Source organism: Gekko japonicus, unplaced genomic scaffold (assembly GCF_001447785.1).
Source record: "Gekko japonicus isolate JY-2015 unplaced genomic scaffold, Gekko_japonicus_V1.1 scaffold1102, whole genome shotgun sequence".
Lineage (NCBI taxonomy): Eukaryota > Metazoa > Chordata > Lepidosauria > Squamata > Gekkonidae > Gekko > Gekko japonicus.
In genome coordinates this window covers 412,913-429,002 of record NW_015176483.1, presented here as the reverse complement: position 1 = coordinate 429,002, position 16,090 = coordinate 412,913, and the positions used below count along the sequence as shown (strand labels likewise).

Here is a 16,090-nt window from a genome sequence, read left to right as displayed (position 1 = left end):
GTTAATGTATGAGTTGTTTTTTCTAAAGTAAAACCTCAGTATTCAGGTTAAATTGCTGTATCGGCACTTTGCAATAAGTGGGTTGTGGGTCGCAGTTTGGGCACTCGGTCTCTAAAAGGTTTGCCATCACTGCCCTAGAGTGTCAATACTGTGCAATTTGGGTAAGAATGTCATAATACAAAAGGTTACAGCTGGCTTATCTATTAGTCCAATACTGTCACAGAAGAACAATTGTTTATTCTGGACATTTTAATTCCTCCCTTCCTCCAAAAATTTAGGATGGCATACATTGTTCTCCCCGCTCCCACATTATTCTCACAATTCTGTGAGGTGAATTGGGCTGAAAGGTAGCGACTGGCCAAAGATCACCCAGAAAGCGTCATGCAAGAGCAGAGCATTGAAAATTGAACCTGGGTCTTCCAGATCTTAGTTCAGCACTCTGACCATGACACCACACTAGAAATGGACACACTTTTACTGGGAATGTTCTTCACCAGTTATTTAACAGTGCACACCTGAGCAGAGATACACCCTTCTAAATCCATCGAAGTAAATGGATTTAGATGTAACTCTGCTCAGGATAGCTGTCCAAAAGGACCAGCTATGCTTCTGAGGGAGGAAAAATAGAATGAAAGAACATTTAATGCATCTCCTGTAATCTGAGTTGTGACCCAAAAGTTACAGAAAAGATAAGGGACTTCCACAGAGTAATCCTAAACAGAGTTGCACCTTTCTAAGCCCTTTGACTTCAATGGAGGTAGAAGTGTGTAGCTCTTTTTAGGATTGCACTTTTTAGGATCTCTTTCCTTTGACACAACCAAGTTTTCAGAACTTTCACTCTTGGCTGAGTGTTTGTGTCAACAGCATTAACTCTGCACTGTAGGGTGGTTTTTTTTTTTTTAAGTTAAAGTTAATGGACAGCAGTGTACACTCATTTTCTCCACCCCACCCACCATCTTCGTCTTTACAATTAAAGGCGATTAACTGGCATTCCCTTTAACCGTCAAAGGCGCACAGTGGCAGATCTCTAGCCACAAAAGAGGAGCCAGTAAATGAGAAGAACATGTTACTACACTGCATTTGAGAAAGTTTGGCTCCGAGCTATGCACTGATTAATATCAGATCTCCTCCTTTCCCTGCCTCTTGACAATCTTGTCACATCTGGCTGACATATCCTTACAAGCTTATCCAAACCCAGGCAGCCCCAGTCATGCTTGGGGTCTAGCTGGAAGGAAGCGGCAACACCAGCCACGCACTGTTGTGCCATCAGTGAAACTAATGAAGCTGACTTCAGTTGCTGGCTTCCCGGTGCACTGAAAGGAGCGCAACAGTGCCTCAAGGTTTTGCAACACAGCAGCAGAGAGAGTTCGCTCACCAGAAGAAAAGACAAACAATCACCTCTCAAGGTTCAAGGAGCCAAAGAACTGCATGATCAAAACAAGAAATATTTAAAAAGAATGGATTTCTAAAATACTCTAGCAGCAGGCTGAACCCAAACCAGCTCCCTCAAGAATGCACACTTTTCGAAAAACAGTGGATGCAGTTTTAAAATCTAGTTGAAATAATCATTCCATGGCATATGCTAGTGGTACAATTTTCAGTGCTATTAAACAGGAACACTTTTAGTTTTCTCTTTCCCTATAACTTTAAAAAAAGGGGGGGGGAACTAGCATCACAAGTCTGAGACATTTTTGTGAAAGCTCTGCAGTTTCTCCCCCCTTTGCAACATTTCTAAACAGGAAAAGATATCTTGTATGCCTTTTAGAAGCCTTCTGTCTGTCATCTCCCAATTTTTTTTTTGTTTGAAAACAACACAATGGTATGCTTTTTAAAAACTGGGAGAAAGGAAGGGGAAGGAGGGGATGCGGAAAGCATTTTATCTGTTAATTGAGCAGGAAAGTAAAATTATTTGTATTTTTAACTAAGCCAACAAGATAGTCTAGAGACTGACTGAGAGTTTGAAATCATGCTTTCATGGGATGAAATTACAGAGCAAAGAAAACCCAGAAGCAGCAGAACTCTTGCTTTCCCAAGGTACTGTTTAGCCATCATTTTAAAACACTGGCAACACAACTCTTAGACAACGTGCTAACGGGAATCTCCCAAGAGTTTCTGCCTCTTTTCCAGGATATAGAGTGGCCAGCAAAGGGCACACACTATTCTAAAGCTAATTTTCAAAGAACTTCCTTAGCAAAAATTACATTGTCTGGTCTCCCGTGCATTTTATATGTCATGATAATGAGAATGTATTTGCTTAGAGCACTTGACTCTGAATGCATTGAAGTCACAAATCATTAATTTTATAGCTATTAATGTACATCCCGGACCTGTACAATTAAACATCGTCGTCATTGTGATTTACAGATGTTGCTGCTGGTTCGACAGGGAAGAGAATTATCGGAGGCCTGATCCTGATTGATCATATTTATTATCCATAATTTAAGGGCAAAAGGCAAGGAATAGGTAATTTTAGCATGCATTTCAGCTTAAAGGCTAGCATTTTATAAGGAGGCATGCTTATCTTTAAATTTAGTCTGAAATCAATTGGATTATTTTCTGACTAAACATGGTTAGGAGAGGGCTGTTAGCCAGATAGAATATTTCGAGTTAAATAACAAATTTACACCAGCACCAATATCCCTGTGAAATGTTATTGTTCACTAAAGCATGACGCATCAAAACTATTACAGTAAATAAGAAAAGAAACAACTCCAAACTCAAAACACAACACTATTCTACAAAGCGAGAGCTTGTAGAGGCAAAGAATCAAATCCAAATTTACGTACAACTACAGAAAAGTTTCCTTACCTCTGACATTCTTACGGTGCATGTGGTTCAAGAGCTATAAAACAGTTTCCCATCCCCTTTGCTGTGAGTTGTACAAAGAAGAAAGCAGGAAACATTCCTGTCTGTACAAGTAAGGAAGGCAGACTCATCACCCGCCTCGGTCTTTTTAGCCTCGTCTGAAGCAGAGCACCTCCAGGTCTGGTGTGTGCTCATACTGTGCACAGGGGAGTGAAATCAGACCCCTCCCCCTTGGTTGATCTCCTTCCGAACCTACAGTCCTGAGTTCAGACTGTCTCTCCCGCTCACCTCTTTGGGATGCTCCCACCTCTGCAGTCCAGAGGGGAGTGTTTCGGCATGCCCCTCTGGCCACAGGGCAGACCCCCTCACAGCTGACTCGGGGAGGGCATGACACTCATCTTTCACAGAGACTTGATCAAAAGGAGCCCGGGCGACCTGAGGGTCTCCGAATGCAGCACAGGGAGAATCTACCTCTGCTCCAGCCGCCTAAACTATGTCATTAAATCAATGCAGCTAACCCAAGGCCTGGATTGCCAATTCCCCCCCCCTGCCCTTCCCAAGAATGTGAACTACTATCTGCAAATAAAGTAGGTTTTTATTGTAGGTGGAGGGAAAAGGAAACAAGACCGTACTCAGACCTTACCTATATAATTGAGCAGCCCCCCAAAATAAAAATTAGTAATAGGATTATCAAATGTTAAATGCAGTGGCATTTTTTTGGGGTAAGAACCAATATAAAATTATTTTCTAGTTCTTTAAAAAATTGAAAAGAAAAAAAAACAGAAGGGAAGTTTGAATGAGATTTTGATCAATATGTGAACTGATAAAGGCCATGAATACAAATATAAGAACTTAAAGTATTTCCTAGTATGCTGGTCAGCCACTGTTCAGACAATTAGATCCATACTGATTCAGTGTTATGGGCAGAGAGTCAGGCTACTAAGACTCAGGAGATTCCGGTTCAATTCCCCATCTGTCATGAAACTCACTGGATGATCTTGGGCCAGTCATTCTCTGTTAGCGTAACCTACCTCACAGGGTTGTTGTGAGGATAAAAATGAAGGCAGGGAAAACCATATACCTTGTCCTGAGTTCCTTGGAAAAAAGTGAGGACCTACATTTAAAAGTCAGCATGGTTACAGAATTCCCTCATGAGAGAGTGTTCCTTTACTCTGGACAGTTGAGGCTTGGAAGTAAATACAGCTCATCATAACCACAAGCATCTCCCTGGGCAAATATAGTCAGTTTTCTTTGTTGCACTCTGCTGTGACCTTGAAACGAAATCCAGGCAGGCCCATGCAGATGAAGGGGTAGGGCTATGCAGATCGGGCTGGCTTAGTCATTCTATAGGACAAATCAAACAGGTTGGAACCAGTCATCAGGATGGAGAATCTGCCCCTAAGGTCAAATGAGATGGCACCTGGGAGTTGCTTATTATACAGTGAGAACACCAGGCAAAATACAAGCAAGCTTTGTGCTTAACAAGGGTGTTATTTATAGACAAAGTCTATCTGGAAGATCTGGGGCAAAATTATATTTTTTATAGTCACATAACACGGCTTTCTCCAGCTTTGTCTTTGGGCCTACTATACTCCTGAGTCCTTGTAACAACAAAACCCAGTAACCTGCCTGAAAGGAATTTGTATGTTGCTGGCATCACAGCGCTGCAAACTGCCATAAAGCTGCTTGAAGGTGGCAAGAAGCGGTCTGGCATTAGGCACACTGTGGCAAGACACAACAGATGCATTTGTAACACACTGTTTGCACTGTTCATTTGCATTACGAACACCTCCTTTCCACTATCTCTTCCGCATCCACAATAACAAGACATTTGGCCAAATAGCATCAAGCAAGTTAAAACCAAAAGCTAGGTGATGGATGTGCATTCCCACTGCACTCGATGGCCTCCCCCAAATGCACTGGCTTTAATGGAGTGTTGGACTGGGCACCATGTACATGGAGTTCAGAAAGCATCATACTTTCTGACAACATGAATTGGTGGTAGGGTTGCCATCCTCCCAATGGGGGCAGAGGTTTCCCCAATTTTGGGACCTCCAATCCATGCTGGCCAGCGGGGGAAGCACCACTCAAAGACCCCTGCCACGCCCAACGTGCCCGGTGCAATGACAGCAGGACAATAAGACAAAACTATGCACAACAAAAGAAAGAGCAACAATAATTAATAGAAAGAAAGAGGGAAGGAGAATAATGGCTGTCTCCTGGCTCAGGTTTATAAACAGATTAATCTAGTAACAAACAAGTTTTTATACTGAGAGAAATAGAAATAATAACATCCTAATAACAACAAGGATATTAGAAAATTGTCAGGGGCTGCGGTCACACAGCCAGGAAAATGCGGGGGGGAAGCGTAGCTGTTTGCCCCGGGGAAAACTAAAGCGCGGTTGGGTGATCAGACCTCCCGTGGAGGTCCCGTGGAGATTCCATGGAGGTCCCGTGGTTAGGGAGAGGTGTGGATCACACAGAAGTGGGGCCTCAGGGCAAAGAAGCGAGGGCCGCGCACGAGGGAAGGCAAGGAGGGGGCTGCCAGAGACAGCTGGCCAAGCGGCGCTGGGGAGAGGAGGGGCCAGCTGGCGACTGAGGCAGGCAGGGGGTGGGCAGTAGTTCTGGAAGGGCAACAGTCCGGGGAGCCGGCTGGTGGGGCGCGCAAAGAGGGCAAAGCAGCATGGCTCAGTCCCCTCCGCCCTGACCGCCCCTTCCCCAAGGAGACTTCCTACTCTGCCGCCGTGCCCCCCTCTTCTAGGCTTCATCTCAGCCGCTGTATCTTCTGCCTTGCCCCCTTTCCCCCTATCTATTTGTCGCTCTTTGTTCCCCCTATCTATTTGTCGCTCTATGCCGTGCGCTCTTTGTGGCTTTCTTCAGGCTGCTCTCCTCTTCTCTGCACGACGTAAGTTGTGTGGGTTGTTTTTTATTAAACTAACGTTTGTGCATGCTCCGTTGGGCGCTTTTGCGCATCCGTGGAGACTTGGAAAAAAAACTTTTAGCTAGGGGACATGGGCGGGCGCCGGAACTACCTCCGGAAACGCGATCAGACGCCCGCCCTTTGCCCCGCGGTTCCCAGAAACTAGTACCTCCGAGGTACTAGTTTTTTACTCCGCTGCTTTGGCGTTTAGCCACGGGTTAGCGACGGGAGCTCTACACTTGCCAGATGTTGCCATGTGATCGCGCCAGGAAACTCCGCCTCTCTTCCGTCTCTGTAGCGTGGCTTATGCTCCGTGTGACCGCAGCCAGGGATCAATAAAAACAAAAAACCCCGATAACTAGAAGGCTTTGTGATACGTATGAATCTGGTCTATCTGCAACATCTATAAACATTCATGCCTCAGGTTTACGTTGAACTAAACCTAATTTCTGATGGGTCAGTTTTTCCACGAAACAGACCTCAAGATTTACAATGCAATCCTAAGCAGACTTAAACCCTTCTAAATCCACTGATATAACTCTGCATATACGCCTGTACTTTTGTCATCTGGTGCACCTCAGAAGATTTGTAATTTGCACATTCCTTACAATCTTATTGACACATTTCCAATGTGCAGGGTTTTTAAAATTTTGAAAGAACTTGGTTTGTGTTAAACTCATGTGGAGAACTCTTGTGTTGAAAAGCAGGTCATAAATAATCTGATAAATAAATGTAAACCACCTGGAGAGCTCTGTGTCTCCAAAGATAGCTTAAAACCAACACCATTACACCCAGGGCTACCTGTTTCCTGGCAGGAGAAAAATAATGGGGGGGGGGGAATGCTGTTGGTGACAGCGTGACATAACTTCTGGGGAAAACCCAAAAGTGATGAGGTCTGTTCTGAGAAAGTCTATGGTTTCACCAGTACTCTAAGCCAGGTGCTACACTGGCTATAAACATGTAACAAAACCAATTTGTGCAGTCTGTCCCTAAATATTTGCCAAGAAAGTTGTAATAAAAGTCAACCTTAAATATGTTTGAGAAAACAAGGAAAAAAGAGATGGTCAGTGATTCTTAGGCCCCCCCCCCTATAAATCCATTTTTTCCTTGGGGCCAAATTTTGCCCTAAGATACAGATGGAGAACTCCTGCTGTAGACAATGAGAATTTTAGATGAACACCTAAGGGCAAGACTGGTCAATAAAGACAGTTGTAATTCCAAAGGACCCAAAAAAGGAGAAAGAAGAAGATGACATCAAAGAAGCTTCAATTACAGACTGATACTTTCTCCTCACCCTGTTATATGCATAATAATACATTTTTGCTCATTATGATTTATTATAAATATGTTGACAGGTGGATCTGACTACAGAATAATGATATTTATATAGCCCCCTCAATGCACCTGGCACTTTTAAACAATCTGCGTGGAACCAACACATTTCTAAGGCCAGAACTAGATAGGCTTAGAGGTGTGCTGCTGCTGCCCAAAGCAGCAGCCTCGAGTCTCCCTCCTCTTCTGTCCCACATCTAGTACCTCCACTACACGGTGAGATTTCTCACCTGGGCTTCTTTCCATTGGCTGCTGCTGTCAGGGGCAGATGCTTTGAGTACCTTACAAACTAAAAACGCAAAATAACAGTAGAACAATAAAACTTCAAACTATGCACAATAATCAACAGGAAACAGCCCACATCACCCATTTCAGGATGGCCCAGCTCACCAGTGGTAATCTCTCAGATCAGCCTTGACTGGAGAAGGCCACCTTCTGAAAAAGGGCAGCCTTCGTTTATTTAACACATTTTTAAGCCACCCTCCAACCTAACATAAGGTCTCCAAGGTGGCGAACAATAAAAGCATTAAAACAAGATTAAAAAATACATATAAATATGTAAAAACAATTAAAACAAAAAACATAATCACATCAACAGGAGGAAGGGTTGCCTGGCGAGTGGTGGGAAGGTTGTGAGGGGCAGCATCCCAGGAAGAAAAAGATAAACAAGCCAATGTGGTATAATGGTTAAGAGTGTCAGACTAGAAACTGGGAGACCCAGGTTCTAATCCCCATTTGTTGCCATGGAAGCTCGCTGGGTGACCTTGAGCAAGTCACACTCTCTCAGCCTAATCTACCTCACAGGGTTGTTGTGAGGATAAAATGGAGGAGAGGAGAACAGTTTGAGCCACTTTGGGTCCCCATTGAGGAGAAAGTATTGGGTTAAATGTAAAAAAGAACGTCATCTGTCTGGAAAGCACAGAAGCTTTACACAACATCCCCAATTCTCCATGTTTCTGGGTTAAGGGGAAAATGCTGTTCAAACCAATTAAAAAGTTGATCTGACTTCAATGCTAACAAGATAAATTTTACTTACAAAAATAGGAGCACATCTTACATGACATAGTCATGTAGGTATGTTTAAGTTATTGTGAACAGATTAACTTCAAAAAGCTCCAAGTCCAGGTAAGAAAGAGAAGAAGAGAGAAACAAAAATGGCCAAAGAGGCTCAACATCTAACTGATGAAAGGGTGGGGCCAATTGCCAAGTGTACTTGAGTGAGTAAATTTTCTTAACCCTTTCCCTCCCAGGTCCTCTTGCATGCAGAGTTACAATAGCCAACAGAAAGGTGGGGTATAAAGGAATAAAATAAAAATAAAGCCTTGACCACTTACAGGAAGTTCTTACTATAGAGTTCCTGGTGATTTCTAGAGTTCAGAATTGCCAGGAACTCCATGGTAGGAACTTCCTGTAAGTAGACAAGGTCTTATTTTTCTTATTAATTTTTCTCCTGCCGCTGCTTCTAGTGGCAGTGGGCAACAGGCCTGGGGGTGAGGGATTGGGACCACCAGACAAAACAGAAAAGTCTCCTTCCACTAGCAGAAGACAATGACAGGAGAGGACAAATGAATATCCCTGGGGAGGGAATTATATAATTTTGGTGCCACAACCAAGAAGGTGCTTTTCTTAAGTTGCCACTGTCTAGTCTCAGATGGGGGCACCTGAGGGCCTCTGAAGAGGACCAGAGTGATTGGGTAGGTTCATATGAGGCTATGTGGTCCTTAAGGTACGTGGACCCAAGAGCTTTACCTGTCAGTTACAGAACCTTTAATTGGGTCCGGAAGTAAATGGGAAGCCAGTGGAGATGGAACAATACTGCAGCAATATTACTTACTATGAAACTAATAAAGCTTAAATCCTGGAGGGGCCCTGAAGCAATTTTTTTTAAATGAGTGAATTTTTCAACAAAATTGATGGAGTTTTTTAGTGTTTGTTATTAAAATAAGGCTATTTTAATAACAGAATCAGAAGCCAATGGGCTGAAGTACTTAATATTGACCTTAGAATATGCTCTAATGCCCATTTCATATGGCCAGTACAGCAATTGTAATCAAAATCTGAGATGTAGTGGTTAAATTTTTTTTTAAATGGTGGTGATTTGCCATGGAACAACCCCACTGAAGACGATAACAGCAGTTACCCAGACCTCATTGCTGGTGGGAAAGGGCTCACTGTATGGCCATTTTCAAGGGCTCCACCTCCACGACTCTGTACTCTTCCATTTGGGCCTCAAGGTCCTTGCAAGGGCAGCAAGGCTCTTTGGATCTTGTTGGATGTTGCCCTATTGTTGCCGGTTGAGAAGGGCCCCCCATAACAGTTCAAGCTTCAGGCTCCCAAAAATGTAGGTCTGCCACTGCCCTATGATCTGCTCCAGCCAGAAATGTGAATTCTGAAATCCTGGGAAGCAGTTTTCCCTCCCCCAGCAAGTCCTTCTTGCCACTGCTTAGCTGAGTGGTGGAAGAAAAAAATTGTTTATTTTTAAAATGTCTTATTGGTTGTATGTATCTAGGTACTTTGTACCGCTTTTGTGAGCCACCCTGAGCCTGTTCGCAGGATGGGTGGGGTATAACTATAATAAATAATAATAATAAATAATAATAAAAAGGGGGGATGGGAAGAGCAAGTGTCAGCATCCTGAATTCACTCAAGTTGCCAGCCTCTCTCTAGGGATTTCCCAACCCAGAGCAGGCAATTCTAGTCTCCACTGATGATGCTCTAGTATTTGGCCAAAACTGTATGGCTAAACTACAGAGTTTTGGCTTTATGCTAAAGTGTCATTGGCAACCTCATCACATCGCCAGCAAGCCTTTCCCCCCTTTTTATTATTATTTATTATCTTGGTGGAGGGTAAACTCTTTTGGAAGATCTGGGTGTGTTTTTATCTGGTGTGTTTTTGTTTTTGTTGATTGATTGTTATATCTTTTCAAAGGCTTTGCTATTTGTTGCTTTGTCAGCTGCCCTGCGTTTAAGGAGATAAGGAAGAATATTAACATTTTAATTAATTTAAAATTTAACACAAAAATGTTGATAAATGTAAAAGTTTTAGATGATTAATGAATATCTTTATATCTTTCCCCTTTAATTTTATAATAAAATAAAAACAATTTTTAAAAAATCACATCAAACAACAAAGCTGAAACAAGTGTGGTGATCGGGAGAATGTTTCAGAAGATGTTTCTGCTTTTGCCACTGCTGTTGCCCCAACCAAAAGGATAAAGCAAGAGTTCTGTTGTGGAACTTTTCACCACCACCCAGATTACAGAGAAGGGAGCAGTCTTTTTCCTTCTGTATTTGTCTGCATGCTTAGCGAGCCAGACCATTGGGTGGAATGGAGTGGGAAAGGCAGTGTGTGTGTGCATGTGTGTGTGCAAAAAGGGGGGGGGAAGTGGTGAGAAAAAACAGAAATAAACTTTTATGGTACATACTGGGACAGCTGGTATGACTGGGTTGGCTGCTTCCTCAGAGAAATACAGGAGGGTCCAGGAGGAGGCTGAAGTCCTCCCACATGAGGGTTTTACAGAAACACAAATAAGAATTTGGAGATTCCAAACTCATAATCTGGCAACGTATTGCTGGAATTTCCTTTTCATATGCCCAGGAGTTGATGAAGCCCCCTGCCAGCTGGATATTGAGCTGTGCATTCATTGCAGTAATTTGGATTTGCTCAGTTTCATGTCCAAGCAACTGGCTCACCTCACGGTAGATTACAAGGTTCTTTAAGGTTCACCTCCTTGACCTGCTGGCTGAAACCTATATTTGTGATTTTAAACCTCCAAAATGTCTTGATGAGTGTCTTCAAGAGAAAGGGTCTGAAGCCTTGGTACATTTTCGTAACAAAACAACAGGGTTAGCCCCTATCTGACATTTGCTACGGCAAAATTAATAAACATCTATGGGAGACTGGGCAATAAACAAATTTGTTAATTTGTTTAAATAGGTGCTTTACATGCGTTTTGCTTACAAAGTGTTCCTGAAAACTGATGACAACAACTCCCCCAGACAACAACTCATATGAACACATGAACCTGCTTTGTACTGAATCAAACCACTGGTCCATCAAAGTCAGCATTAGCTGTGGTCACACACACAGTTTGTGGTGCTATAGTAGCATTACCTGAGTGGAATAAATGGGCACCCCCAGACGAGGACATCTGCCTCACTTGGTGCAGTCGTCAGCAGCCCATTGTTGTTGTTGTTCAGTCGCACAGTCGAGTCCGACTCTTCGTGACCCCATGGACCAGATCACGCTAGGCCTTCCGGTCTTCCGCCGTCCTCTGAAGTTTGCTCAATTTTATGTTCGTTGCATCAATGACAGTCCTCTGATGTTTGCTCAATTTCATGTTTGTTGCATCTATGACACTGTCTAACCATCTCATCCTTTGCCGTCCCCGTCTTCTTTGACCTTCAATCTTTCCCAGCATCAGGGTCTTCTCCAGTGAGTGCTCCCTTCTCATTTGGTGGCCAAAGTATTTGAGCTTCAGTTTCATTATCTGGCCTTCCAGGGAACAGTCAGGGTTGATTTCTTTTAGGATTGACTGATTTGATCTACTTGCAGTCCAAGGGACTCTCAAGAGTCTTCTCCAGCACCATAGTTCAAAAGAATCTATTCTTTGGCGCTCGGCCTTCCTTATAGTCCAACTCTCGCAGCCATACATGACTACTGGGAATACCATTACTTTGACCATGCAGACTTTTTTTGGCAGGGGGGTGGCTCTACTTTTTATCATGCTGTTTAGGTTCGCCATCGCTTTCCTCCCAAAGAGCAGGCGTCTTTTAATTTCATGGCTGCTGTCACAGTCTGCGGTGATCTGGGATCCCAGGAACGTGAAGTCTGTCACTACTTCCACGACTTGCCCTTCTATTTGCCAAGGAGCACTGGGGCCGGATGCCATGATCTTAGTTTTTTTGATGTTGAGCTTCAAGCCCACTTTTGCGCTCTCCTCTTTTACTCTGAGCAAGAGGCTCTTTAGGTCTTCTTCACTTTCTGCTATTAGAGTGGTATCGCCTGCATATCTGAGGTTGTTGATCTTTTCCCCAGCAATCTTAATTCCCGCTTGTGATTCATCCAGGCCAGCATTTCACATGATGTACTCTGCATATATATTAAATAAGCAAGGTGACAATATACATCCTTGTCGTACTCCTTTTCCTATGCTGAACCAATCAGTTGTTCCATATCCGGTTCTAACTGTCGCTTCTTGACCCTTATACAGGTTTCTCAAGAGACATGTGAGGTGGTCTGGTACTCCCATCTCTTTAAGGACCTGCCATAGTTTGTTGTGATCCACACAGTCAAAGGCTTTAGCATAGTCAATGAAGCAGAAGTAGATATTTTTCTGGTACTCTCTTGCTTTCTCCATAATCCAGCGAATGTTGGAAATTTGATCTCTAGTTCCTCTACCTCTTCGAAACCCAGCTTGTACTTCTGGTAGTTCTCTATCCACGTACTGTTGAAGCCTAGCTTGTAGGATCTTGAGCATGACCTTGCTAGCATGTGATATCAGTGCAATTGTGCAATAGTTTGAACATTCCTTGGCATTGCCCTTCTTTGGGATTGGAATGTATACTGACCTTTTCCAATCCTGTGGCCACTGTTGCGTTTTCCAAATTTGCTGGCAAATGGAGTGCAGAACTTTAACAGCATCATCTTCTAAGACTTTGAATAGCTCAACTGGAATACCATCACCTCCACTAGCTTTGTTGTTAGCAATGCTTTCTAAGGCCCATTTAACTTCACATTCCAGGATGTCTGGCTCGAGGTCAGTGATTATACCGTCGTGGTTGTCAAGGACATCGAGGTCTTTCTTGTATAGTTCTTCTGTGTATTCTTGCCATCTTTTCCTAATCTCTTCTGCTTCTGTTAGGTCCCTACCGTTTTTGTCCTTTATCATGGCCAGCTTTGCATGGAACGCTCCCTTGATTTCTCCAACTTTCTTGAAGAGATCTCTAGTCCTTCCCATTCTATTGTTTTCTTCTATTACTTTGCACTGTTCATTCAGGAAGGCCTCCTTATCTCTCCTTGCTGTTCTCTGGAAATCTGCGTTCAGTTGGGTAAATCTTTCCTTTTCGCCTTTGCCTTTCGCTTTCCTTCTTTCCTCTGCTATTTGTAAAGCCTCATCAGAAAGCCACTTTGCTTTCTTACATTTCTTTTTCTTTGGGATGGTGGTGATTGCTGCCTCCTGTACGATGTCACGAACCTCTGTCCATAGTTCTTCAGGCACTCTATCTATCAAATCCAGACCCTTGAATCTATTCTTCACCTCTACTGTATATTCATCAGGGATGCGATCTAGGTCAAACCTGAATGGCCTCGTGGTTTTCCCAATTTTCTTCAGTTTAAGTCTGAATTTTGCAATGAGTAGCTCATGATCTGAACCACAGTCAGCTCCAGGTCTTGTTTTTACTGACTGGATAGAGCTTCTCCATCTTTGACTGCAAATTATATAGTCAATCTGATTTCGGTGTTGCCCATCTGGTGATGTCCATGTGTAGAGTCGCCTCTTAGGTTGTTGGAAAAGGGTGTTCGCTATGACCAGTGTGTTCTCTTGACAAAACTCTGTTAACCTTTGCCCTGCTTCATTTTGCTTTCCAAGGCCAAACTTGTCTATTATTCCAGTTACCTTTTGACTTCCTACTTTAGCATTCCAGTCCCCTATGATGATGAGGACATCATTTTTTGGTGTTAGTTCTAGAAGATGTTGTAGGTCTTCATAGAACTGGTCCACTTCAGTCTCTTCTGCACCAGTGGTTGGGGCATAGACTTGGATTACTGTAATGTTGAATGGTTTGCCTTGGAATCGGACCGAAATCATTCTGTCATTTTTGAGATTGTATCCCAGTACTGACTTTTGCACTCTCTTGTTGACTATAATGGCCACACCATTTTTTCTACGGGAACATGCTCTTCCGCAATGGAAGTGGAATAAGCAGATACCGGGGAAAGTCCAGTATTAATGGGTTGTTCGGGGTTCCCTCTGGGTTTTCTGACATCTGGACTCTCCTGCAGTGAAAGGACCCTGGAAGAGATATCTGAACTGGCAGATCTGTTTCTGCCACTGTTTTTTTAGTTGTTGCCTATCTATACACTTACATTTAAATTAAATCCACCCTTACAGCTAATCCCGTGGTTGAAGCACAACACTAATGTGGATGCCCACCTACAGGGCAGCTGCACAGGTAACCCACCACAGGGTGTGTGGTCTGGATGGAATGCTTCATCACACTTTGAAGCAGTACATTTTTTTCTTCCCCCCCCCAATGTATGTTTATTAGGTTTTCAGGATAATATATACTTATAACATTACTTTTAAACATAAACAACATCAAAAATATACATATAAACTGGAAAGATTTCTAAACAGCAACCCAAGCATATATGTAAAAGATACATTTTCTTAAACATAATCCAATAATTAATAATTAAGTACAAGGATCAAGCATTGGCATATTAATACATAAATCTTTAGTTTTCTTGTTTGTTCATGTTAGTTTTTACAATTTTCCACATATATTCTGGCAAGAATTGTAGCACATTGCCAAATATAACCATCCAGAGCCAAAACATGTCCTTTCAGGGCTAGGTTCTAACAAAGCGTACATACTCCAATTAACCACAAACTACCTGTTTCCAATATAAGTATAAATTATCAGTTTAATTTTTATGACTTTTAGGTTTTTCAATTTTATTATTTTTTCTTTTTTAACCATTTTAAATTTACTACTATATTTGCATCCAAACATTCTTTACTAAATTTCTACGCCATTGGTTATTATTAACAATTTTTACAAAGCCATTACAAAGCTACACCAATCCAACATTTTCTGCATACTCTGCATACTGTTTGATTTTCCTGGAAGAAAAGAATAAGTAATCCTTCCAAACAGTTTGATTTTCCTCCTGTGGATCTACACTTTGTTTCACCATTAGATAGATAGATAGATAGATAGATAGATAGATAGATAGATAGATAGATAGATAGATAGATAGATAGATGTATAAAGGTAAAGGTTCCCTTGCTTGAAAGCCAGTCGAATCCGACTCTAGGGTTGCGGTGGTCATCTCCGTTTCCAAGTCAAAGAGCCAGCGCTGTCTCGTTATTTAAGTTTAAAACCCTTGATAAGCCTAATTTAAATGGTCTTACTTTTCAAAGTAGTATAAGATTAATATCCAAACCTCCTTTACCAATCTTCCCTATCTTTAATCACTACAAAACCAATACAATACTATCTTAACACACCACTATGTCACTCTAAATTTTAATTTTTAACCAAAATTTCCAAGGTCAGTACTTCCAGTTAAACAGACATCCAAAAGAGGTAAACAAGAAAAGGAAAGGATACAACTTGATTTTCCACCTATGGATCAGTAGTCTGCTTTTCTGTAATAACTTGTCTAGATGTTTTCGATCTTTCCATGTGTGATAATCTCTTCCCAAGGTGTTTCTTTTTCTTCTCAACCAATCAAACGTCCATAAGGTATTGTCTCCTTTAAATTTCTATGAATGTCGCTTTTTCCTTTTCTTTTCCCCTGTTCTTTCTCTCTTGAAATTTATTTTTTGTTCCTGCTTTTTTGGAATTATCGTCTTTTCAGTAATTATATTTATTGTCTTTTCCCCAGATATTTTAATTTGTGAGGAGGATGGAGATATAGACTCCCGGTTGTCTTTTCCTTGCTGAGAAAGCCCCTTTTCTGTTAAACTCTGAGGATATTGTTCCAGCTTTTTCTCATTTTCTATTTCCAATTGCGAGTTGTTTAGTTTTCCTAATACATTTGCAAAAGGTTCTTCAATACCCTTCCGTATTCCATCTCTCATAATTTTCAAAAATTGCTCTACTGAAATCTCTCCCACTAGCATGTTCTCGTCAATTTCCTCCTCCTCCTCTTCTACCATAGACGCCATTTTAGTTGTTCAACAGTAATTCGATTCCAAAAAAACCCAAAACCATTTTCTTCTATCTATTACCCCCCAAATGTTCTTAAATGTCCTTGCTCCTAAGGAAAGGCCAAACATCCCCCGGAGGAAAACAAACAAA

General features: G+C 42.1%; 1 protein-coding gene across 1 annotated transcript in view; it reads right to left on the bottom strand.

The window, feature by feature from the left end:
- Positions 1 to 2,876, bottom strand: part of BNC1 (basonuclin 1) — a 33,457-nt gene extending 30,581 nt beyond the window's left edge. The window contains exon 1 of the mRNA XM_015427223.1: positions 2,809 to 2,876. Within this exon, the coding sequence (XP_015282709.1) occupies positions 2,809 to 2,817 (9 nt within the window). The 5' untranslated portion in view covers positions 2,818 to 2,876. The remainder of the gene's footprint in view (positions 1 to 2,808) is intronic.
- Positions 2,877 to 16,090: the final 13,214 nt, after the last annotated feature.